Here is a 21,062-nt window from a genome sequence, read left to right as displayed (position 1 = left end):
AACTGCAATCTGATGCAGTGTTGTCTTCCCAAGTTTACAGACAACAGCTCTGAGAGGTGCAAATCAAACCATTCATCTCCTTAGCTAATTAACTGAAATCTACCGATTTTGACTTAAATGTCAACATTAGCTACTTTATTATTCAAGTATCAGGGGGTAATGGTCTTAGTCTGCATCCACAAAAACAACATTGAGTCTGGTGGCACCTTAAAGACTAGCAGATTTATTTGGGCATAAACGTTCGTGGGTAAAAAATCTCACTTCTTCAGACTCACGAAAGCTTATGCCCATATAAATCTGTTAGTCTTTAAGGTGCCGCCAGACTCCTTGTTACTTTATTGCTGTTCATTTTGGCAGAGGCATCCAACTCAAGGGCTCACACCATAATCCCCAAATAACTCTTTAGTAGCCAAATGTCAAAACTGTGCCGCTAGCTGTCAAAACCTCAGCTTCCACCAGCAACTTCTTTTATGTTATTATAGTGTTAATACAAAAACACTGAAAATTGATAATGTGGCAGGGGGAGGCGGGAGGGAAGTGTACAATGAATGTAATTTGACAACAAAATAAACAACATAGGAACAATTTAGCATGGTAGGCTGTTTGTTACTTTTTAATTCATTCGTTAAAAAAATGTCCATTTTAAAATTTAAATTAAGCTGCTGCAGAATTTCCATTCCTCTGCACCTGGGTGCCACAAAATGCAGGAAACATGCCTCAGAATTTAGGTGCAGCTTGACACAAGTTACGGGGGCCTTAACCTTGTCCCATGAAACCATGTATGGGACATCCCACCCTTTGTTTTTATCCTAAATAGCTGCTTATTTGCTTCTTTATTGACCAACTGGCATCCTCTGGGAGATCTGTTGACACTCTTAGAAAACTTGTAGGAGCCTTTGTCCCTTCACAAATTGTTCTACTGTGCAGGAAGATCCTTTCAGGCCTCCTTGCTGTTGGCTCCTCAGGTTCTGTACGAGTTGCCTGTTGCTATCGAGCATTATTTATTTTTATTTGTTTCTTTCTTTAGCTTTTAACAACACTTATCTCATACTCAAGGTGCCTCACATAAATTAAAGAAATGATATTCAACACAAACTATTAAGATCTTACAATCATTATTGAATTGGCATTACAGCATTACGACAAGCTTAGTGAGTAATCATTGCCACAATCCCAGTGCCATCTGGTTCATTTGTGAGTGCTCAGGCATAAAGAGCCCTTGAGATGAAGTCACAAATGTAGAGAAATTGCTGGGAGAGCCAATGGTTAGGAATGCCTGTTTTAAAAGTCCACATAACAAAAGTTGAAGAGTGGAGATTATGCGGGGAGGAAAGAGGAACCAAGAGGAATAATTGTTTTAAAATTTAGAAAATAAAATTAAATGTGAGGCTACACGCAGACTAGTTGGGTAGCACATGACTTAGGAATTTGAATGCACCCGTGGGATTTCCATAGCTACACCCCATTTGCCATAGCTACAACTCCATTCTAATAATTTTTAAAACATGCTTTCATGAAGTAATTAATTTTTACTGTTACCACATTTTTCCTTCAGAAATTTTTCCTTTCTTAATGTATCTTTTCCTCTATCTTTTGTTGTGTGTTTTAACTCACTCAGTCCTAAATTTCAGCATTGTACAGTCATTTCCCTCTTTTTCTTCTCCCATCAGCCATCTTCTTCCCGCCTCCATGAGACTGTGGGAAACCTTTACTAGCTACTGAAATGGCTCCAATCACCATAATGTCATTGATGGATTTTAGCCTCACAAACCACTGTGAGATAGGGGAAATACTCTCTCCATTTTGCAGATGGGGAAATGAGGCCTGTCATGGGCAATCTCTTAATCTAAGGTCACAAAGGAAGTCTGGCTGAATTGGGATCTAAACCTGTTTCTGAATGAAACTTTCAAACCCTGAAATAGCTTGAATCATTCCTCTCTGGTCACACTTAGAGGCTCATGATGGGCAACAGTCCCTCTGCCTCTACAGCCCTCATCTTCTTCAACTTCTCCAGGAAGTCTTGGTGGTGCTGGTGGGAACACAGCTAAGTCTCAGCATTAATACTCTGCTCTACAGCTTCTGGATGTTAGATGTAAACACCAACATATCCCAGCTATCTCAGTGCTTTGCAGAGATCCTCATGTGGATGAAGAGCACATGGTGAAAGTCTAGTCTAGGCAAGATAAATCTCTCTCTCTCTCTCTCTCTCTTTGTCACAATCACGCATAAATAAACTGCTGTCCCCAAGCTCTTTCCCTATATACACAAACACATTTTCTCTTGCCTCCTGTTCTGATGCAAACTCTTGTACTCTCTTCCCTTACAGCTCACCCATTCTCTGTGAGGCACTCACATACATTCCTGTCCCCAGTTTGCCCTGTTCTATTGCATATAGGTTCTTATTTGGTGTTCATCATCGTAGTATCTGAGTGCCTTCCAGTAACACATTAAGCAGCTTGACGAACATCTGTCATGTGTTTGGTGTTTTGCCCTCTCCACATGAGGAGAAGGATGTGCAGCTAAGTGCTATTTAGTGGTAGCTCTTCCTTATTTTTGGGGGGCTGTGAGTGTGTTATTTTGTTTGTTTTTTCATATATATATTTGTGATCCTACTCCACCATACACACTTCTACTATTTGTTCCCCCATACAAACACTCCTGATGGTATTTCTCTCTCTTTGAAGAACTCCCTTGCCCTACACACTCCTGGGCCTCTTCTCCCCAGACGCACATACATACTCATGCACTCCTAGTCTGAACCATTCCAGTTTTTTCAACGCTAATTCAATAAGGTTTAATTAAATAAAGTTTATCTTCATCTCATAAAGTTTGTTTGGGATAGGACAGGATATTGTCAGTCAGTCACACTTTGATGAGGATAATAGACAGCACTCTCTCATACAGCTCTATGTATTTTGCTGCTCAAAGCACGGCAGTCAGGCGGCTTTTGGTGGCATGCTTGTGGGATGTCCACTGGTAATGTGTATTCAGCGGCATGCCTGTGGGAGGTCTGCCGGTCCCGCGCCTTCGGCGTACCCACAGCTGAATTGCCGCCGAAACTGCAGGACCGGCGGACCGAAGGCAGCCTGATTGCCGCCCTTACAGCGACCAGCAGGCTGCCCCCCACGGCTTGCTGCCCCAGGCATGTGCTTGGTGCGCTGGTGCCTGGAACCGCCCCAGCCAGGAGGGAACACTGTGATCATGTAGTCTGACCTCCTGTACAACACAAGCTGTAGATCTTCTCCAAAATAATTCCTAGAGTATATATTTCAGAAAAAAATCCAATCTTCATTTAAAAATTTGCCAGTGATGGACAATCCAGTGTGACCCCTGGCAATCAGTTCCAATGGTTAATTACTCTTTCTGTTAAAAAAATTATGCCTTATTTTCAGTCTGAATTTGTTTAGCTTCAACTTCCAACCATTGGATCAGGTTATGCCTTTCTCTGCTAGACTGAAGAGCCAGGGCTGGCACTTCTATTAGGTGACCCTAGATGGTCGCCTAGGGTGCCAGGATTTGGGGGCAGCATTTTGTGTGCTCCCCACAGGGCACATGGGAGCTTCCGGTTCCACTCCCGTCATGCCGCCGCAGAAGGACCTTCTGCTGAAGTGCCGCGGAAAACAGCGGCAGGCAATTGAGCAGCTCAATGGCTGCCGCTGTTGCCTGCGGCATTTCAGCGGAGAGTCCTTCTTCGGTGGCGCGATGGGAGCAGAACCGGAAGCTCCCACGCACCCTGTGGGGAGCGCACAAAATGCCGCCCCCCCAAATTCTGCCTAGGGTGCCAGAAACCCTGGTGCCGCTCCTGTGAAGAGCCCATTATGAAGTATTTGTTCCCCATGTAGGTACTTATAGACTGTAATTGAGTCATCCCTTAACTTTTTTGTGTTAGTCTAAATAGACTGAGCTCCTTGAGTCAGTCACTAAAAGGCATATTTTCCAATCCTTTAATTATTCTGATGTCTTTTCCCTGAATCCTCTTCAGTTTATCAACATCCATCTTGAATTGAACTGAACACAGTATTTCAGTAGTGGTTGCACCAGTGCCAAATGCAGAAGTGAAATAACTTCTCTACGTCTACTCAAGATACCCTTGTTTATGCATCCAAGGATCTGGCAACACTGTTGCACTGGGGCTCATCAGGGAGCCATACCCAGTTTTTAATCCATTTACTATGCACTACATTGCTTTTGTATAATGCTAATTTTTTAATTAGGGTGTGTGGTCAAATATCTTACAGAAGTCTAAGTCTGTTATTGCAAGAGTTACCTTAATCAACCAAACTTGTGATCTCATTACAAAAAAAATCGAGTTAATTTGACAGCACCAATTTTCCACAAAATCAGTCTTGTCTTGAGGTTGCTCATAATGACAAGTGTATCCAGAGCTATATAGTGGAGGTCTATAAAGAGAGCTGTGTAGAGGTAGTATGTTATGAGGGATATATAAAGATAATTATATTACAAGTGGATATTAAGGAACGTATCCAGAGCTTTATACGAAAGGTGCATATAGAAAATTATGTAGACGTGTTCTTAGCAAGGAGAAGGCTGGGCAGCATATAGACACAAGGTTAACATTGTCCCTCACATACAATTTAATGTCACAGCACATTTGGCAAGCAAGGCAATTTATGAAAAGGGAGAAGTGGGCTCCAACACATTCCTATGAATTGAGGGATTTAAGCAGGGCTGGCGCTTCCATTTAGGTGGCCTAGGCAATTGCCTAGGGCGCCAGCAGGGCCGTCCTTAGGCATAGGCAACATAGGCAGCTGCGTAGGGCACCTGAAAATTTGGGGCACCACTGGGTCTTAGTGTCCACCCTCTTGTTTTCCTATCCCTCTTCTGACCCTTCCTGCAGGCTCCCACAGATGGCTGCTCTAGCCTGGTGAGTCTTCCTTGGGAGGGAATCTAGTAGTTAAAAGTGAAAAAACCTCCAGCCTGTCAGACCTATTAGCACAACATTGAAACTGTTAAAGAGACATTCAAGGGGTAATAAAGCCATTTAACAGGCATTTGCCAACCCCAAGGCATATGCTGACAGGTTTCAGAGTGGTAGTCCTGTTAATCTGTATCAGCAAAAACAAGGATGAGTCCTTGTGTCACCTCAAAGACTAACAAATTATTTGGGCATAAGCTTTTGTGGACTAGAACCCATTTCATCAGATGTCCACGAAAGCTTATGCCCAAATAAATTTTTATGCTGTCAGTTTCTGACTTTACTGACAAAAATAGTTGTGCATTAATTTAATATTTACACTGCACTGAACATGTCAGTCTACAGGACCTTAGTTTAAAATTTGCTTTAAAAATATTTCATTAGTGAGCTGGTGAAGATTATAAAATCCCATTTCTAAAAAACGCTTGCATAGAGTTTTAGATGCACAATCATCTTTAGCCTTAAATGCGTGGATCTTCAGACATAGTTTTGTAAATAAATCCTTCAAAAGACCTCCCTTATCTAAAATACACATTTTAATTACTATAGTTAAAAAAAAAGTGCTTCCAAGTCTTCCTGTCCTTTCTGTCCATCCCTTCACCACCTCTCCCCCCACTCCCCACTGAAGAGAGCCCTTAAAGGGACAACAGTCCTTCCCTTCCAGATAGCTGGACAAAGAGTTCCCTTTCTTTACTTCTGACTATCCGACAAACTAGTTTTAAAAGAACCCTCCAGGAAAATCAGTACCTTAGTAAGACAAAATCCTTGTTATACCTAAAATCTTTGGAAATATATATTTTTAAAGTTGGTGAAATTTCATAACCATGTCTCTTGTTATGGAGATCACACAAAGTAAATTACTGTTCCCTTTGTCTAAAAGCAATGAACATTGTTATGAACACACTAAACCTCTCTGATTAATTTAAAAGAATGTCTTTGTTTCAGTGAGTTAAATATGTAGTAATCTGGAATGCTGGTTTAAGATTTGAGTACATTTAAAATATAAATTCAATTTAGAAATACTGATGAAGAAAATGTAAAACAGAGAAGAGCTGCATCATGTATTCCATTATATGTAATGTTGTATTCAGCAGGACAGCTGACTCACCCTTACTATGAAGTTTTTGCAAATAAATCTCTCACAAACTTCAGGGCATATCAAAAAACCTGTGACTGACATTTTTTATTCTCAAATTTTAGTGCTTTTAATTAGGTACTTTCTTCATGTCCATTCTGCATGAGGGAGAGGGCATGGAAGTCTCTGCGGGGAACTGTGACTCTCCGCCACCATGAGGCAGGCCGGGCATCTCATTATCCTTTGCTGTCAAGTCCCTCCTCCCCCTCCCCCACCAGGCTGTGAGCTTGGGCTGCCATCCGGCATAGGGGCACCAGTTTAATAATACTGCGTAGGGCCCCATAAATCCTAAGGATGGCCCTGGGTGCCAGGATTATTGGGGGGTGGCATTTTGCCAGGGGGGGCGGCAGGCGGCTCCGGTGGACCTACAGTAGTTGTGCCTGTGGAGAGGGTCCCCTGGTCCCGTGGCTCCAGTGGAGCTGCCGCAGGCACTGCTGCGGCAGCTCCACCGGAGCCGCGGACCAGCGGACCCTCTCCACAGGCCAGCGCGCGGGGCGGAAAAATGGCCGTGCGCCTAGGGCGCTAAAAACACTAGCGCTGGTCCTGGATTTAAGGAATTTACAGATTTGTCAAACTTCATTGGGCAGGAGATTTCCTAACTCAGGATTGAGAGAGAGAGAGAGAGAGAGAGAGAGAGAGAGTGTGTGTGTGTGTGTGTGTGTGTGTGTGTGTGTGTGTGTGTGTGTGTGTGTGTGTGTGTGTGTGTGTGTGTGTTAAACTCACTCATCCCACTCTCTTTCTTGGAAATCTGTTCAAACAGTTCTAGCAGCTTGTGAGAGACCTCCTGCTTTAGAGGGGGGATCAGGTCCCTTCCAGCACAGACAGACAGTAGCCTTTCAGGACTGTCTCCTTTAAGATGCATGTGAAGAGGCTGACTCTGGAGGAGGAGTTATGTAGATTACAGATGAACATTCTGGAGTGGAGGAGAGAAGAGCGAGGAGAGGCACAAGCACAGGCAGGGCAGGGGAGCACAAGCAGCCAGGCAGCAAAGGCCTTTCCGAGCAGGAGGGGGAGGAGGAGGAGGACACAGAGGCGGCTGCTGTGCAAAGGAAAAAGCCTTACAGGAGCTGCAGCTGTACTTGGATGCCACATTCCCTCCTTACGGGACTGAGGATGAGTAAGAGCTGACCCTGCTGCTGCTGCTATCTGTGTTGTGGAGTGAAGTGTCTGTTTCTTCTTCTCCTCCTCCTCCCCTGTTGTGGGTGAACCTGCATTAAGGGTTCTTCACCAACACTGGGGACTGTTTGTTTGTGTAAGGGGAAGGAGAGGAAGCACAGAGAAAGAGGACTCTTCCATCCACTGAGGCGCAGTTCACTATGATCTTACTCGCATTCAGCACTGGAAGCCGGTTGGATTTCGTACATCATTCCAGGGTGTTTTTCTTGCAAACCTTGCTTTGGATTTTATGTGCCCCCGTGTGCACAGCGGAGCAGTATTTCAATGTGGAGGTAAGATCAGTCGGGTGTGTGTGTGTTTCCTTCCTCTTTCCCTTTCTTCCGAAGGCTGTTCCCCAATATTTGGGCTAATTCAGTAAAACAGCTCCCCAGCCATGTCTCCGGAGCACTTTGGCTTTGCTTTCTTGCAGCAGCCAGCTCTCGGATCCGAGTTCCCTTGTCTGATGGATGCCTGTTAGCCGGAGAATCCCGTTATCCTCAGCAGCCCAGAGCTAGACCACATCATTGTGCCCGGCATATGCCGGGAAGATACGAATCCCTAAACACAAGCCAGTGGCATAATAAAAGGAGCTAGGATATATAATACCCAGACAGCTCGGAGAAAGCTGCAGGGATACCTTTGACTTCAGATGTCTTGCTGTCTTAAACAAAGGGCAAGAATAAATGAAAGAGAGTCTAATGTGGAGGAAGGGGGGAAGGAAACTTGATATGTTAGTATATCTCCTTGTCAAATATTTAAGCACAAAAGCTGGTCTTATTCTCACTTAAGCATAACTGAATGCATGTTATTAGAAATGCCTAAATAAATGCCATTTAGGTGCGACTAAAGCTGGAGGGTGGGGGGAGCCAAGAAGGAGATTTAAAAAAAAAAAGTGGAAAAGCGAATTAAAATGAATAGCTTCCCAGGCAGGACTAACCCTAGGAATTTTGCTGCCACAGTGAGATTTTATTGTATGCCCCCTATTTCCAACTCCTATTCTAATCCACCCCACTTTTTCAGTTTTTATTTTTTATGTTATGCTTTCCATTAAGAAATATTTGTCACTATGTCTCTTTTGTGCATATTTGTCCCTCCTTTTTTTTTTTCTTGCCTTTCATGGTGTATCTTGATGCATCCTTTTCTGCATAGTTTCCAGTTTGGTTTCCTTTACTCTGATTTTTCAGTACTGTATAATACTTCCCTCTCTTTTCTTCCCATCCATTCCGGTCCTTCACCTTCCTTTCTTTCTTGTCCTGTGTATGTCTCCCTACTTTACACATTTCTTTCATTCTCTCCCTCACACTATAATTCCATTCTTTTGTTATCTGCCCATACTCCTCACTTGCTTCTCTCCAATCCATCCTGCTTTCTGAACTTTCTGCTGCACCCATAGACCACACAGACCATTTGTTCCTATCTCCAGACTGTCTCTCACCCACACACTTGTATTCCCTGAACTCTTTCTCTAGCACAAATATACTCTTGTCCCCAACACCTCTCTCTCTCTCTCTCTCTCTTACACACACACACACACATTTCCTTTCTCCTACATAAACTCTTGTTCCCCTAGCTGTCACCCACTTACACACATTCCTGCCCCACAATGAAGAAATCTCCCTCAGACACACCCCTGTCCCTGTCCCATATCTCCTCAACCCCAGACACATCTGTACTTCATATCAATTATGCCTCATCCAAGATCTCTCCAAACACACCTGGTGTCTTCCACAAAAAGTCTCTCCCAGGGTAGACATTGGGTCTACCCCCAAAAATCTCCCCCCAGACAGACCTGGTCTCCTTCCCCATCCATGTTCCCCTCCACACACACTTCTAGTCTCCCCCTGCACATTGTTGGTCTATTCCTCCAGGATTTCCTCCCATACACAATACACTCAAGTTCACCTCTCCCACATACCCCCTTCTGGTCTCTTCCCCACTGATCCAATACTAGTCTCTCCCTCTCCACCACCAAGAATTCCCCCCGCCACACACATTCTCCTGGGGTAACTTTCCCAAAATCTTTCAACACACACGTGTGATCCCCTCATATCAGTCTCTTCTCATGTAATCCTGGTCTCTCCATGCCATCATTAAGATTTCCTCCCCATTCAGATCTTCTGCTCTCTTTTACTCCAAGATCTCTTCCTCTGCCATTTCTGGTTGCTCCTCTTTCTTACCACCAATATCTCTAACACACACAGACACACATCCCTTTTCTCTTTCCTCTAATATTTCCCTCCCCCCCGTGTTAGATTGTAAATTCTTTGGGACAGAGACCATGCCTTTCCATCTTTTGTACAATAACAGAGCCATGATCCTGATTGTGGCCTTTGGAGGCTACTGCAGTATAAATAATAACACTCACTTCTAGTAATTTTCTTCATTTCCCTCAGTATTTTTCCTCACATGCAATGCTGCTTAGTTTCCTTCCCCCTAATGTTTCTCCCACCCTTCCGAGCTGACATGCACATTTTGATTCTTCTCTCAACCATGTCCCCTGCTATACTGCTACTTTCTCAACTTCATTCTTTCATTGGTGGATATAAAAGGAAGCATTGAGGAAGAGCAGAGACAGCTTTGTGTACCCTTTCCTGTCTTCCCTTAGTGGCCCCCTGCTGGGGATATAAAAGAAATTTCAGCTACAGAAGAACTTCGTCCTCCCTGTGTAGACTTATTTGCTGGCCGCTGGTTCTGGTGGAGAGATGGGCGGTAGATGGAGTTATGATGAGAGGAGAGAGAAAATGTCATAGTCTAGTGGGGCACAAAGAGGAGGCCAACCACAGCACGTGGGAGGTTTTCAGGGGAAAGAGGAAAAACCGATTTATTTTTTCCCTTCTCTTTGATATGGAAAATAGCAGATTTTGAGGAAGAAGAACAGTACCACAAGGAAGGAAAGCCGAAGAGAAAGGGAAAGTGCTTGTACTCATGAAATGCCATTCAGGTTCTTTAGAGTTGTCTCATCTCCTGACCCTCCCCTTCCTCCTGAAACAAAATGTGTTCCATGCTAGCACTTCCAAGGTATTTTCATTTCCTCACAGCTTTTCAGTTGTCTTTTGTTGTAATATTGAGAGGTGCCACAGTCACAAAGCAGAAGGGAATGTGAGGCAAAGGACTTGGCAACAGTGTGGTGACATTGTGCCATACAATTCTGTGTGTCAGCATCAGATCCATAAAACATTTACACTCTATAATAAATCAGTAAAATGGAATATGACAAATTCATTCCAAGATCCATTAAAATACACATAGAAATTAGGGTACCTTAAAAAACTAGTGCCAGTTCGGTTGAATTCAGTTCCACTGAATAATGTATTTGGAAAACAGACTGTGGTGTGATTATTTTTATGCTAATTTAGGTTTCTTGTGAATTTAGAATTTTAGTTTTTGATTTTTATACTCTCTGATTATAGTAAAATTTGGAGGAAATACTGATGATAGGTATTGAGCATTGGAAAACATGGGATCAATCTATTTGCTATTGTAATTCTGACTGATATAGTCTAACATTTTAGGTGTTGAATGAAATTTGTATAGTAATGCTGGCTTTCTTGGTTTCCAACTTGAGTTTGTAAGGCTGAACCAGAACATGTCTCAAGGGATACGATGAAGTTCAAAGAGATTAAGTGTAGGTATCTTCTTCTAAGACAAAACAATAGGAACCTGAAGTTTATAATTGGCATGACCATTTTTTTAAAATCATATTGGTTGTTTGTAAAACTTGTTCTTGCTAAACATCCAGATGGAAGTGGGTGAAGGTTCTGCTTCCAATGATAGCTGACGTGTAATTTCTGAAACATGAATGTCACTGATGACTTTCATATGGTACATACTGTTTTAATAAGTAGACATAGCTGAGTATGATATAGGTCAGAGTGAGAAATATAAATGACAGTCATTTATTTATTGCATTAACCGTAGTATTGCTCTCACACTCTCTGATGTCAATGAAAATTTTGCAGTGGATTTAGTTAAGGGAGGGCTGTAAATCCACCATTTATTTCAAGTATTCATGAGTGCTTTGAGTAACAATATTTGAGATCTAGGATTCATATAAGACTAGTTTTAGGAAGTTTTAGCTTTTATTTTCAGAGGTTCCTGGTCATCACTGGAGTTTTGGAGATCACTTTCTAAGCTGTCACCTGCTTCAAGGTTAGGGTTAAGGTCCAGATTGTTAATTCCATATTACTCATAGAAGTACTGCCATCAAAGTCTGAGGTTTACTTGTGTGAGTGATTGTGCACCAGAGGTTTACAGTGTTTTCCTAAATTTTTAGTTCAGTCTTACTCTACAAGTCAAATGCATCAGTGGGATAGTAAATGGGATAATAGCTATTAACAAAATATTTAAAATTCAGATGTTATCCTACTAATTGAGAGAGCTTTCAGTATAGAATTCTTGTAATGACCTGGCTGGATTTTTCCCTTTGAAGATCTATGTAGGATAATGGAATTCCCAGGCAAACAGTTTTTTTCCCACCGATTCTTCATTATGTTAACTGTTTCTTGCATTACTAGATACTAAATACTTCCGGTGTTTATAGGCAATTTCACTGTTAAAGACCCCAAGCAGAACTCTAACACTCATAGGGTAGTTACGAATATTAAAGAGTAGAATGTGACCCTTAAACTTGTAATTTTGTTGATAACTGTTTTCCTAAAGCTGACATTTTCTATAGTTTAAGGATTTCTGTAATTATTTTTATTTATATTGCATTAAGAACAGTTTCACCTTTTTAATAGGTATGTGTGTGGGGCAAGGGGCGAGAGGGAAAACCCACTGAAACAAACTACCTTTTTCAAAAGACAGGATAGGAGCACCTTTCTCTCCCCAACTCTCATCTTGCCTACTCCTAATCATGTTGAGTAGCTCCATGCAAGTTATTGCAACTATGCATGTGAGTAAGGAGTACCGGGTGAAGAAGCATTTGCAGGATCATGTCTAGTCCCGCTAACTGCATCAGTGTTGAGGGAAATGCTAGAGGGAAAAGTATGGCTCATCATCTCTTTTCTAAAGGAGACTGTTATGCTATATTTTCTGTCTTCTATTGCTGTGAGTCCTATTTTAGTATGAGCAACACCTTAAAACAATACAACCTTCTTTTTCTCCTCCCCTCCTTTTAAGTAAGTGTGACAGTTAAATTGCTTATTGTGGAACAAAACACAGTGGAATCAAAACTTCAGAGAAATACTGTCTGGTAGCATTTTTCCATGGTAACAAGCAGATGAGAATCTCTTTGTTTTCATTGTTAACAAACTTTACAATTAGTGTCCTCTCTTGCTGAATGGTGATACATGACCTTTTCATCCCTATGCATTGGGTTTTTCTAAACATTAAAAAAACTGATCATTTTTAATCTTCAACCTGTAATTGTAAGGGAATAAACAATTGGGAAGAAAAAAAAATCTGCATCTTCACTTTTATATGCTTTTCAACTGGAATACTTAATTAGAATTGCAAGTGCTTTGCGGTATTGTAATGAGAGTGTGTTACAGAGCAAGCCCGGAAAAAACATGTAAAGAAGGAGTTAAAGGTATTCCTGAGATTACACACTGCCATATGTATGGAAAGAAACTTGATAGGCCCTTCATATTGTTTTTATTTATAAGCATTACACATTACATTCAAGTATTTTAAGGGCCCAGTCGTGCACTCCTTACTCACTGAAGTTGTGGGTATATTTATAAAAGGATGCTGAAGGACCATTTATTAATATTGATGGTGGGTATAGTTAGCTGAATGAGGTATATTAGTAGAGAATTTAGATATAATGTAGTATAGTCAGTACTTACTTAGAAAAAGCAGGTACAAAGAAATTTAACTGTAAAGGCTTCTGATGAACAGATCTATATATCTAGCATTGTGCCACAGCATTAATATAAATGGATGTTAATCAGAAAGTTATAGCTCTGGTAGCTAACGGAAGGCTTTTCACACTCTTCCATCATAAAAGGCAGATGGTACTACGCAATGAATTGGCCTTCGTTTCAGTGCGACTTTGAAATATGCATGGAGATTATTGTTTGGATTATTGCACTGCCTGCTATAATTCAAAACATAATTCCTTTGTTTAAGAATACCAACAGATTAATGTACTACTGGAGTAAAATATTGTTTATTATTGGATTACAGGAATACGCAGGGGCCCACTCCTGGATTGATCTCCATTGCTTAGGGAATATGCAAACACAAAACAAAGATGGTCCCTGTCCCAAAGAGTTTACCCAATCCAAGTCATATGTTAGTCCTTTAGGGCTTTTATGGTTTTAATGACAGGGAACTATTTAGAATTAGAATGAATCCCATCTACTGTTACAAATAGTCAGTTGTTTAGTATTTGAACCTCAAATCCATTAGTAGCTCTCAGTTTTATGAAAGAAAAGGTTTGGTTAAATAAAGTATTTTGTGAACATTGCAAGATAAACACAGAAAACTGCAGTGTATTTATCTTTTATTTGAGAAGCTATTTGTAAAAGAATTATTGAATTTATTGTCCTAAAAATAGGCCATCCTACAGTAAAATTTTGTGAAATTAATACATTACCATTCATTGTTTTCTCAGAGTGGGTATACTATTTTTTTAAGTGGTTTAAGATTTATGTCTCTCTTTGTCAATTTTATTTGAATCCATTTAAAAGGTCAGTGCTTGCTCTAGGCACCTTAGTTATGCTTATGCACTTGGCAGGGTCAGTTGTAAGAGTTTATAAAGATAAAATGGTGAATTATTTAGTTTCAAAATATTTTAACCGGTATCTATTCTCTCAGTTTTAAAGTCTTTCTCCTTCTTTTACCTTAACTCATGATTGTTTTATGGTGTTAAAATCCTAGAAGACTACTTCTTCTTGATGTTGTTTGAAGATACTTAATATACCTCTCCATATTGGATTACAGTTTATTGCCTGACCCATTTTCCATCTCCACTCCCTACCACTCACCATAATGTGAGGGGGTGGGTTGACTATGCTTGGTTGGATATCTCTGGGTGTGTCAGATGACACATTTGGTTTCAGTTTGTATTAAGAAGATCTATACTGGAATTCCAAACATGATTTTGCTTGCTGCAGAAATGGATTTTAAAAATAATTATGTCAGAGAGAGCTTTATCTTTTAAAGAGAGGTCATGTTATTTGGAACCTTTAGTTTATTCATTGGTTGCTTGGCAACTCTTCATTCATGCTACTGCTTATGACCATTCATTATAAGCACATTTTACTGTACAGTAAGGACAATTACACTGTAACCGCTTCTTTCTGGGAAGAACTAAAATTGACAAACTATAGAAATGGAAATACTTAGTTATATAATTTTATCTGTTGATTGAAACTGTTGTGTACTTTTTCTGTGTACTGACAACAGCTATTTTATACCACTCAAGAAGTGACTGCCTTTTAGTGATGGGTGAAGTAATTCTTTCATACCTCTTGGAGTGTTATAAGACATAATTAACTAATGGGCTTGATCTAGTATTTTTTGCACACTCAAATCTCCCATTGATTCCACAGGCAGGTTTCACCATCTGGTCCGGCAAGGATCCTATTGATTTTAATGCATTGAGTATTAAAAAAGAGGCAGTCAGAAACCTTGCAGGATCAGGCCTCAGATTTCAAGTGTTGCAGGCTTGCGTCTGGTGTTTGAAAAGTGCTTTAAAATCCTGAGCTAAAAAGCAGTAAATAAATTGGAGTGGAGGTATGGCTGAAACAATGAGCCACAATATTTTCTGTAGAAGATTCAGTGGAAAACAATGGAAACTTTCATTACGGTCCATGATAACGGATGAATAAAGCATATGATTTTTGTCTTGTGGAGGAAGATTATTTTTGAATAGTTTTCTGGTTGTTCTTTATGGGCCAGCTTGTGACTGGCCGTTGTGTGGGTCTGCAGTGGGAAGGGGTAGGGTGAAAGGATTTTTACTTCCGCCCCTCGGCTCGGTCCCTGCATGCTGTCAGAACACAGGACTGTTTCCTACATGTGCTCTAAAGGATGCCCCGCACACCAAAACCATAGGGAGGAGGTGGGTCTGTCTCTGCCCTCACTACCCAATTGGCCTGTGGATGGTGCAGCCTGTGCATCAGAGAGCTGGGAGAAGGATTGTGCCCTGAGGAATAATCCTTCCCTCCAATTCCCCTGGGATGGTGCAACTCCACCCCATCCTTTCCTTAAGGGCTGTGCTTGTATGGCACACACTAACCCTAAATGCTGTAGGATAAGTCCATGTACCGCATTTGCAGTTCCATCCACATTTTCCCTGATATGACACAGTTGATTCTGTTTCAGTAAGATGACTTCATTCATCCTTCTCCTCTTCCCTCCCCAATCTTTTATCATTACAAAGTATCAAGTTAGTTTCACACCTTTGTGTAGAAGATTGTCCTCAGACAAATATGCCCTTTGATTATTTGCTCACTTTCTGGAAGAAAAGCCGACTTCTTTGTTTCACTGGACCTGTTTGTTTTTGTTGGCCAACAAACACATCTCTGCCCTCCAGTGTGGGATGAAGGCTGATAATGGGGAAGATTTCTCTTTCATTGAAATGGCAGCTAAGAGGCAAAGGGAAAACGACCAAACACTTAGAACAGGGGCGGGCAAACTTTTTGGCCTGAGGGCCACATCTGGGTATGGAAATTGTATGGCGGGCCATGAATGCTCCCAAAATTGGGGGTTGGGGTGCAGGAGGGGCTGAGGGCTCCGGCTGGGGGCTGCGGGCTCTGGGGTGGGCCCAGAAATAAAGAGGTCAGGGTGTGGGAGGGGGCTCTGGGCTGGGGCAGTGGGTTGGGGTGCAGGGGGGGTGAGGGCTCCAGCTGGGTGTACAGGCTCTGGGGTGGGGCTGGGGATGAGGGGTTGGGAGTGCAGGAAGGTGCTCCGGGCTGGGACCAAGGGGTTCAGAGTGTGCGAGGGGGATCAGAGCAGGGGCAGGGGGTGGTATGTGGGAGGGGATCAAAGATGCAGGCTCCAGGTGGCACTTACCTCAAGCAGCTCCTGGAAGCAGTGGCATGTCCCCCTTCCGGCTCCTGCATAGAGGTGCAGCCAGGCAGCTTGGCGTGCTGCCCCATCTGCAGGTGCCACCTCTGCAGCTCCCATTGGCCATAGCTCCCAGCCCATATGAGCTGTGGAGCCCCTTTGCTCACCCTATACATAGGAGCCGGAGGGGGGACATGCCACTGCTTCTGCGAGCTGCACAGAGCCACAACACAGGTGGAGCAGTGCAAGCTCCTGGTTGGAGTGCCAGAGTGGGACAAGCCCCGAAACCTGCTCCAGGGCAGGAGCTCGAGGGCCTGATTAAAACATCTGAAGGGCCGGATGTGGCTCCTGGGCCGTAGTTTGCCCACCCCTGACTTAGAACATGGATAGGTAATACAACAGAAAAACAAGCATCCCTTTTATGGAAGGGAACACCCTTCTTTGACAGATCTAAATGGATTTTCATGCAATGTTCCGGGGAGAAATTGTCTTCACTTTTTTGCTGTATCTTATCCCTTGGATGACAATCCTATTGTGCTACCCTTCCCTGTTCCAGCCTTGGGTTGCTTGATGTGCTGTTAGCAGAGCTGGTTAGCCCTCTGTCTTCTCCAGGAAGCTGAGGCTGAGGTTGTGGCAGTTTATTGACATGCAGTGCTTTGGATGTTGCACAAATCTATCATGATGAAATTTCATTGTTAACGGCAAGTAAAATTAATGATCTGTCTACAAAATAAAACTATTATATTATAATTAGTTGATATCACCTTGATCAATCAGTCCATCAGCCCTCACAGAGAGAGCGCCGATCGCAACAAGTCATTCGTGGTGTTCTAGCCCAGTGGTTTTCAAATTGCGGGTTGTGAACCAGTACTGGATCGTGGAATGTAAGGCACTGAGTTGCGACAGCTCTAGTCAGCACTGCCAACCAGGCTATTAAAAGTCCTGTTGGCAGTGCTGCCCAGCTAAGGCAGGCTAGTCCCTACCTGTCTGACACCGCATTGTGCCCTGGAAGCAGCCAGCAGCATGTCTGGCTCCTAGGCAGGAGGACCACAGGGCTGCCCCCACCCCAAGCACTGGCTCCGCACTCCCATTGGTGGGGGACACAGTGCCTGTGGGCAAGAGCTGTGCGGAGCTGCTTGTACGACTCTGCCTAGGAGCCAGACCTGCTGCTGGCTGCTTCTGGGGCACAGCATGGTTCGCGGTGCCAGGACAGGCAGGAAGCCTGCTTAGCACCCCTGCTGCACCACTGACTGGGAGCCGCCTGAGGTAACCCTGCGCCTCAACCCTGCGCCCCAATCCCCTGCCCCAGTCCTGAACTCCCCTAAACCCTGAGCCCCTTCCTGCACTCCAAACCCTTCATCCCTGGCCCCACACCAGAGCCTGCACCCCCAGCCCAGAGCCCTGACCCCCTCCTGCACGTCAACCTCCTGCCCCAGCCCAGAGCCCCCTCCCATACCCTGAACTCCATGTTTCCAGCCCCACCCTGCAGCCCACATCTCAACCCTCTGCACCAGCCCTGAGCCCCTCCCACACCCCATTCCCCAGTTCTGTTGTGTCGTGGCCATCAACAATTTTCTTTAACGGAGTTACCAGAAAAAAAGGTTTTAAAACCACTATTCTAGCCAGTCCTTCAGCCACCCACCGGCCAGGCTGTCAGTGGCACCGGACACCCAATCAGTATGGTGCACCACAGTCCAGAACCCCTGAGCAATCTGCCCACCTCAGCCTCCCAAGTAGCTGGGATTACAGACACGCACACCGAACCTGGTATTATAATTAGTAATAGTATTAGAATAGCTAAATCTCCAGAATGATTCAGGTCACTGAGACAGGGCTGTTCTCATTGCTTCTTTATAATTTGAAAAATGTGTTCTGCTTTTTAGTTTCCTGACTGATAGTGAAGTGCTGTATTCTGATGCTACTATAACTTCTTTCTGCAACATATATAAAATGATTGATTTTTCTCTGTATCTTCCATATGCTTTCAAATGGAAGAGGGGAGGCAGTGTGGTCCCGTGGTTAGTGCACTGTTCTAGGAGGCAGCAGATTTGGTTTACATTCTCGCTGTTCCTTGCTGTGACTTGGGCAAGTCAATTTCCCTTTCTCTGTGCCTCAGTTTCTCCATGTGTAAAATGGGAACACTGTTGCTTCCCTTCCTTTTTAAAGTGCCTGGAGATCTACAGAGGAAAAGTGCTATAAAAGAGCTAAGAATTCTTTCTTTCTTTCTTTCTTTACAAAGAACAATAATAGTAATAATACAATAATTAATATATAAATTATATTTAATTTTAGGTAGCTGTGCTATACGATTTCTACACATCTCAACAAGGATACCAAAACATAATTTATTTTATTTGAATTAGACAGTTTTCTCAAAAGCAAGTGGCAGAATAGAAAAAGCAACTACAATTTCCACATTATTCCAACCCACAAACATTTGCAAATTAGAGCTGTAACATAGTAGCAAATGCTTGCAATAAGCTTAGATGGGAACTTGCTTTAAATCCTCCAGATCCCACATTCACAATTCTTTTTGGATTGAAACTTTTTGTGCTTAGTTTCAGCTCAGAGGTGAATTTTATCGGGAACATTTGAGTAAAATCTGTTCAATTTCACTTTTGCATAGTCCAAGGGTGAAAACAAATACTGGACCTGACCTAAAGCCCACTGAAATCAATGGAACAACCTCTATTAGCTTTAATGGATCAGACTTAAATTTTCCACTCTAAGAAAAATTGAAAACAATGTTATTTTAATTTCAATGTAGGTATTTATATGGCTTCATCTCTATAGTATCTGAGTGCCTCCCTATTAATTTAGTTATTTATTTGGATTTTTATGAAATATAATAAAAGAGAACCCTTTCAGTGCTCTGGGCTCCTTTGACAACATTTTTTTTTTGAAATGCATTAATGAATACTCATGACTTTAGTCTACTATTTTACAGATGGAGAACTGAAGCATGGAGAGGTTAAAGACTTGCCATGGTCACCTGGGAAGTGGACCTAGTTTTCCTGAGTCCCAGTCCCGTGCCTTAACCACATGGCCACCTTTCTTTACACATCAGCGCTACATCTTTTCTCCCCCTTATTGTTTTCTTTCAATGGGGCATTTTCATCTCTTTCCATTTTTTCTTTTTTCCTTTTTTTTTAAGTCTGTCTTGTTACAGATCCCTGCCTGCAGCCATGGAAAATCATCCATTGTTATTAAATCATAGACTCATAATAGCTAGCGATGGAAACAACTTATGAGGTCATATTTTTGCCAATGCAGAATTGTATCCTATTGTAGTTTGCTAATGTGTTGTCAAGTCAAGATTTTAATATCTGCAGTGATCAGGGTTTCAAAAGTAGGCTTGACAAAACACTAGTAAATGTGCAGGAGGGACCCATCCCACTCCCAAGAGTTCGTCTCAGTAGTCCTTTCCCATTGCCTTCAGCAACAACAGTCTGAAGCTGACTCAGGTCAGGCAATCTTAGTTTCAAAGTGCTGTCTGTTTTGCAGTCCAAGATACTGGCAACTACTATATAAGAGCATCGATGCAACGTGCTGATTAATGATTTGAGAGGTTTCTCTGACTTGTCAGAGTGAAACATAGAAGTAGGTGTGAGAGAATATAGGATTCCTCCAATCCTGCATCTAATTTGAAGTCTTGTATTTAAATAGAAATGAAGTTGCAGATACAGATTTGTGCCACTGTATATTCTGAAGAAAAGTTTCATTTGATGAGGATGATGTATCATGTTTATTTCTTTTATAAACTCAGTATCATTTATTAAATAAATACAGTATTAAATAAGATGGACAACCCACTATCACCTATCTTTAAAGAATCTTTTGGAAATTTTATATATTTGCACTACATTATTGGTGTCACGACAATTGAAAAGACACAAATTCTTGAGTGAGAACAACTAATTTAGACCCTTTCAGTTTGTATATATAGTTGGTATTATTTTTTCAATGTGCATTACTTTGCATTTATCAACATTGAATTTCATCTGCCATTTTGTTGCCCAGTCAGCCAGTTTAGTGAAATCGGTATGTAGCTCTTCACCATCAGTTTTGGACTATCCTGAGGAATTCTGTATTGTCTTCAAATTTTACCACCTCAGTGTTCACCAGCGTTTCCAGATCATTTATGAATATGTTAAACAGCACATGTCCCAGTATAGATCCTTGGGGGACCCCACTGTTTACCTCTCAAATTGTGAAAACTGATGATTTATTCCTACTCTTTGTTTCCTATCTTTTAATCTGCTACTGATCCATCAGAGAACTTTCCTTCTTATCCCATGACTCCTTTATTTTCTTAAAAGCCTTTGGTGAGCCTTGTCAATTGCTTTCTGAAAGTCCAACTACACTATATCAACTGAATCATCTTTGTCCACATGCTTGTTGACCCCCTTAAAGAATTGTAATGGATTGGTGAGGCATGATTTTCTTTTACAAAAGCAGTGTTGTCTTCCCCAACATACTGTGTTTATGTATGTGTCTGATAATTATGTTCTTTACTATAGTTTCAACCAGTTTGCTTAGTCCTGAAGTCAGGCTTCCTGGCCTTTAATTGCTGAGATCACCTCTGGAGCTTTTTTAAAAATGGCATCAGCTTAGCTGTCCTCCAGTCATCAGGTACAGAGCTGATTTAAGTGATAGGTTATATACCACAGTTAGTAGTTCTGCAATTTCATGTTTTATTTTCTTCAGAGCTCTGGGGTGAATCACCATCTGGGCCTAGGGACTTATTACTGTTTAATTTATCTGTTTGTTTCAAAACCTCCTCTATGGACACCTCAACCTGGGACACTTCCTCAGATTTGTCACCTACAAAGAATGGCTTTGGTATAGTGATCTCCCCCACATCCTCTGCTGTGCAGACTG

At 42.2% G+C, this 21,062-nt stretch overlaps 1 protein-coding gene across 1 annotated transcript in view; it reads left to right on the top strand.

Annotated features, from left to right (window-relative positions):
* Positions 1–7,046: 7,046 nt before the first annotated feature.
* Positions 7,047–21,062, top strand: part of MMP16 (matrix metallopeptidase 16) — a 244,629-nt gene continuing 230,613 nt past the window's right edge. Inside the window, 1 exon segment of the mRNA XM_030553407.1 lies at positions 7,047–7,519. Coding sequence (XP_030409267.1) covers positions 7,388–7,519 — 132 coding nt within the window. The 5' untranslated portion in view covers positions 7,047–7,387.

The sequence above is a fragment of the Gopherus evgoodei genome, chromosome 2 (assembly GCF_007399415.2).
Source record: "Gopherus evgoodei ecotype Sinaloan lineage chromosome 2, rGopEvg1_v1.p, whole genome shotgun sequence".
Classification (NCBI taxonomy): domain Eukaryota; kingdom Metazoa; phylum Chordata; order Testudines; family Testudinidae; genus Gopherus; species Gopherus evgoodei.
Note: the sequence above shows the minus strand (reverse complement) of the source record. Positions and strands in the feature narration are given on the sequence as shown.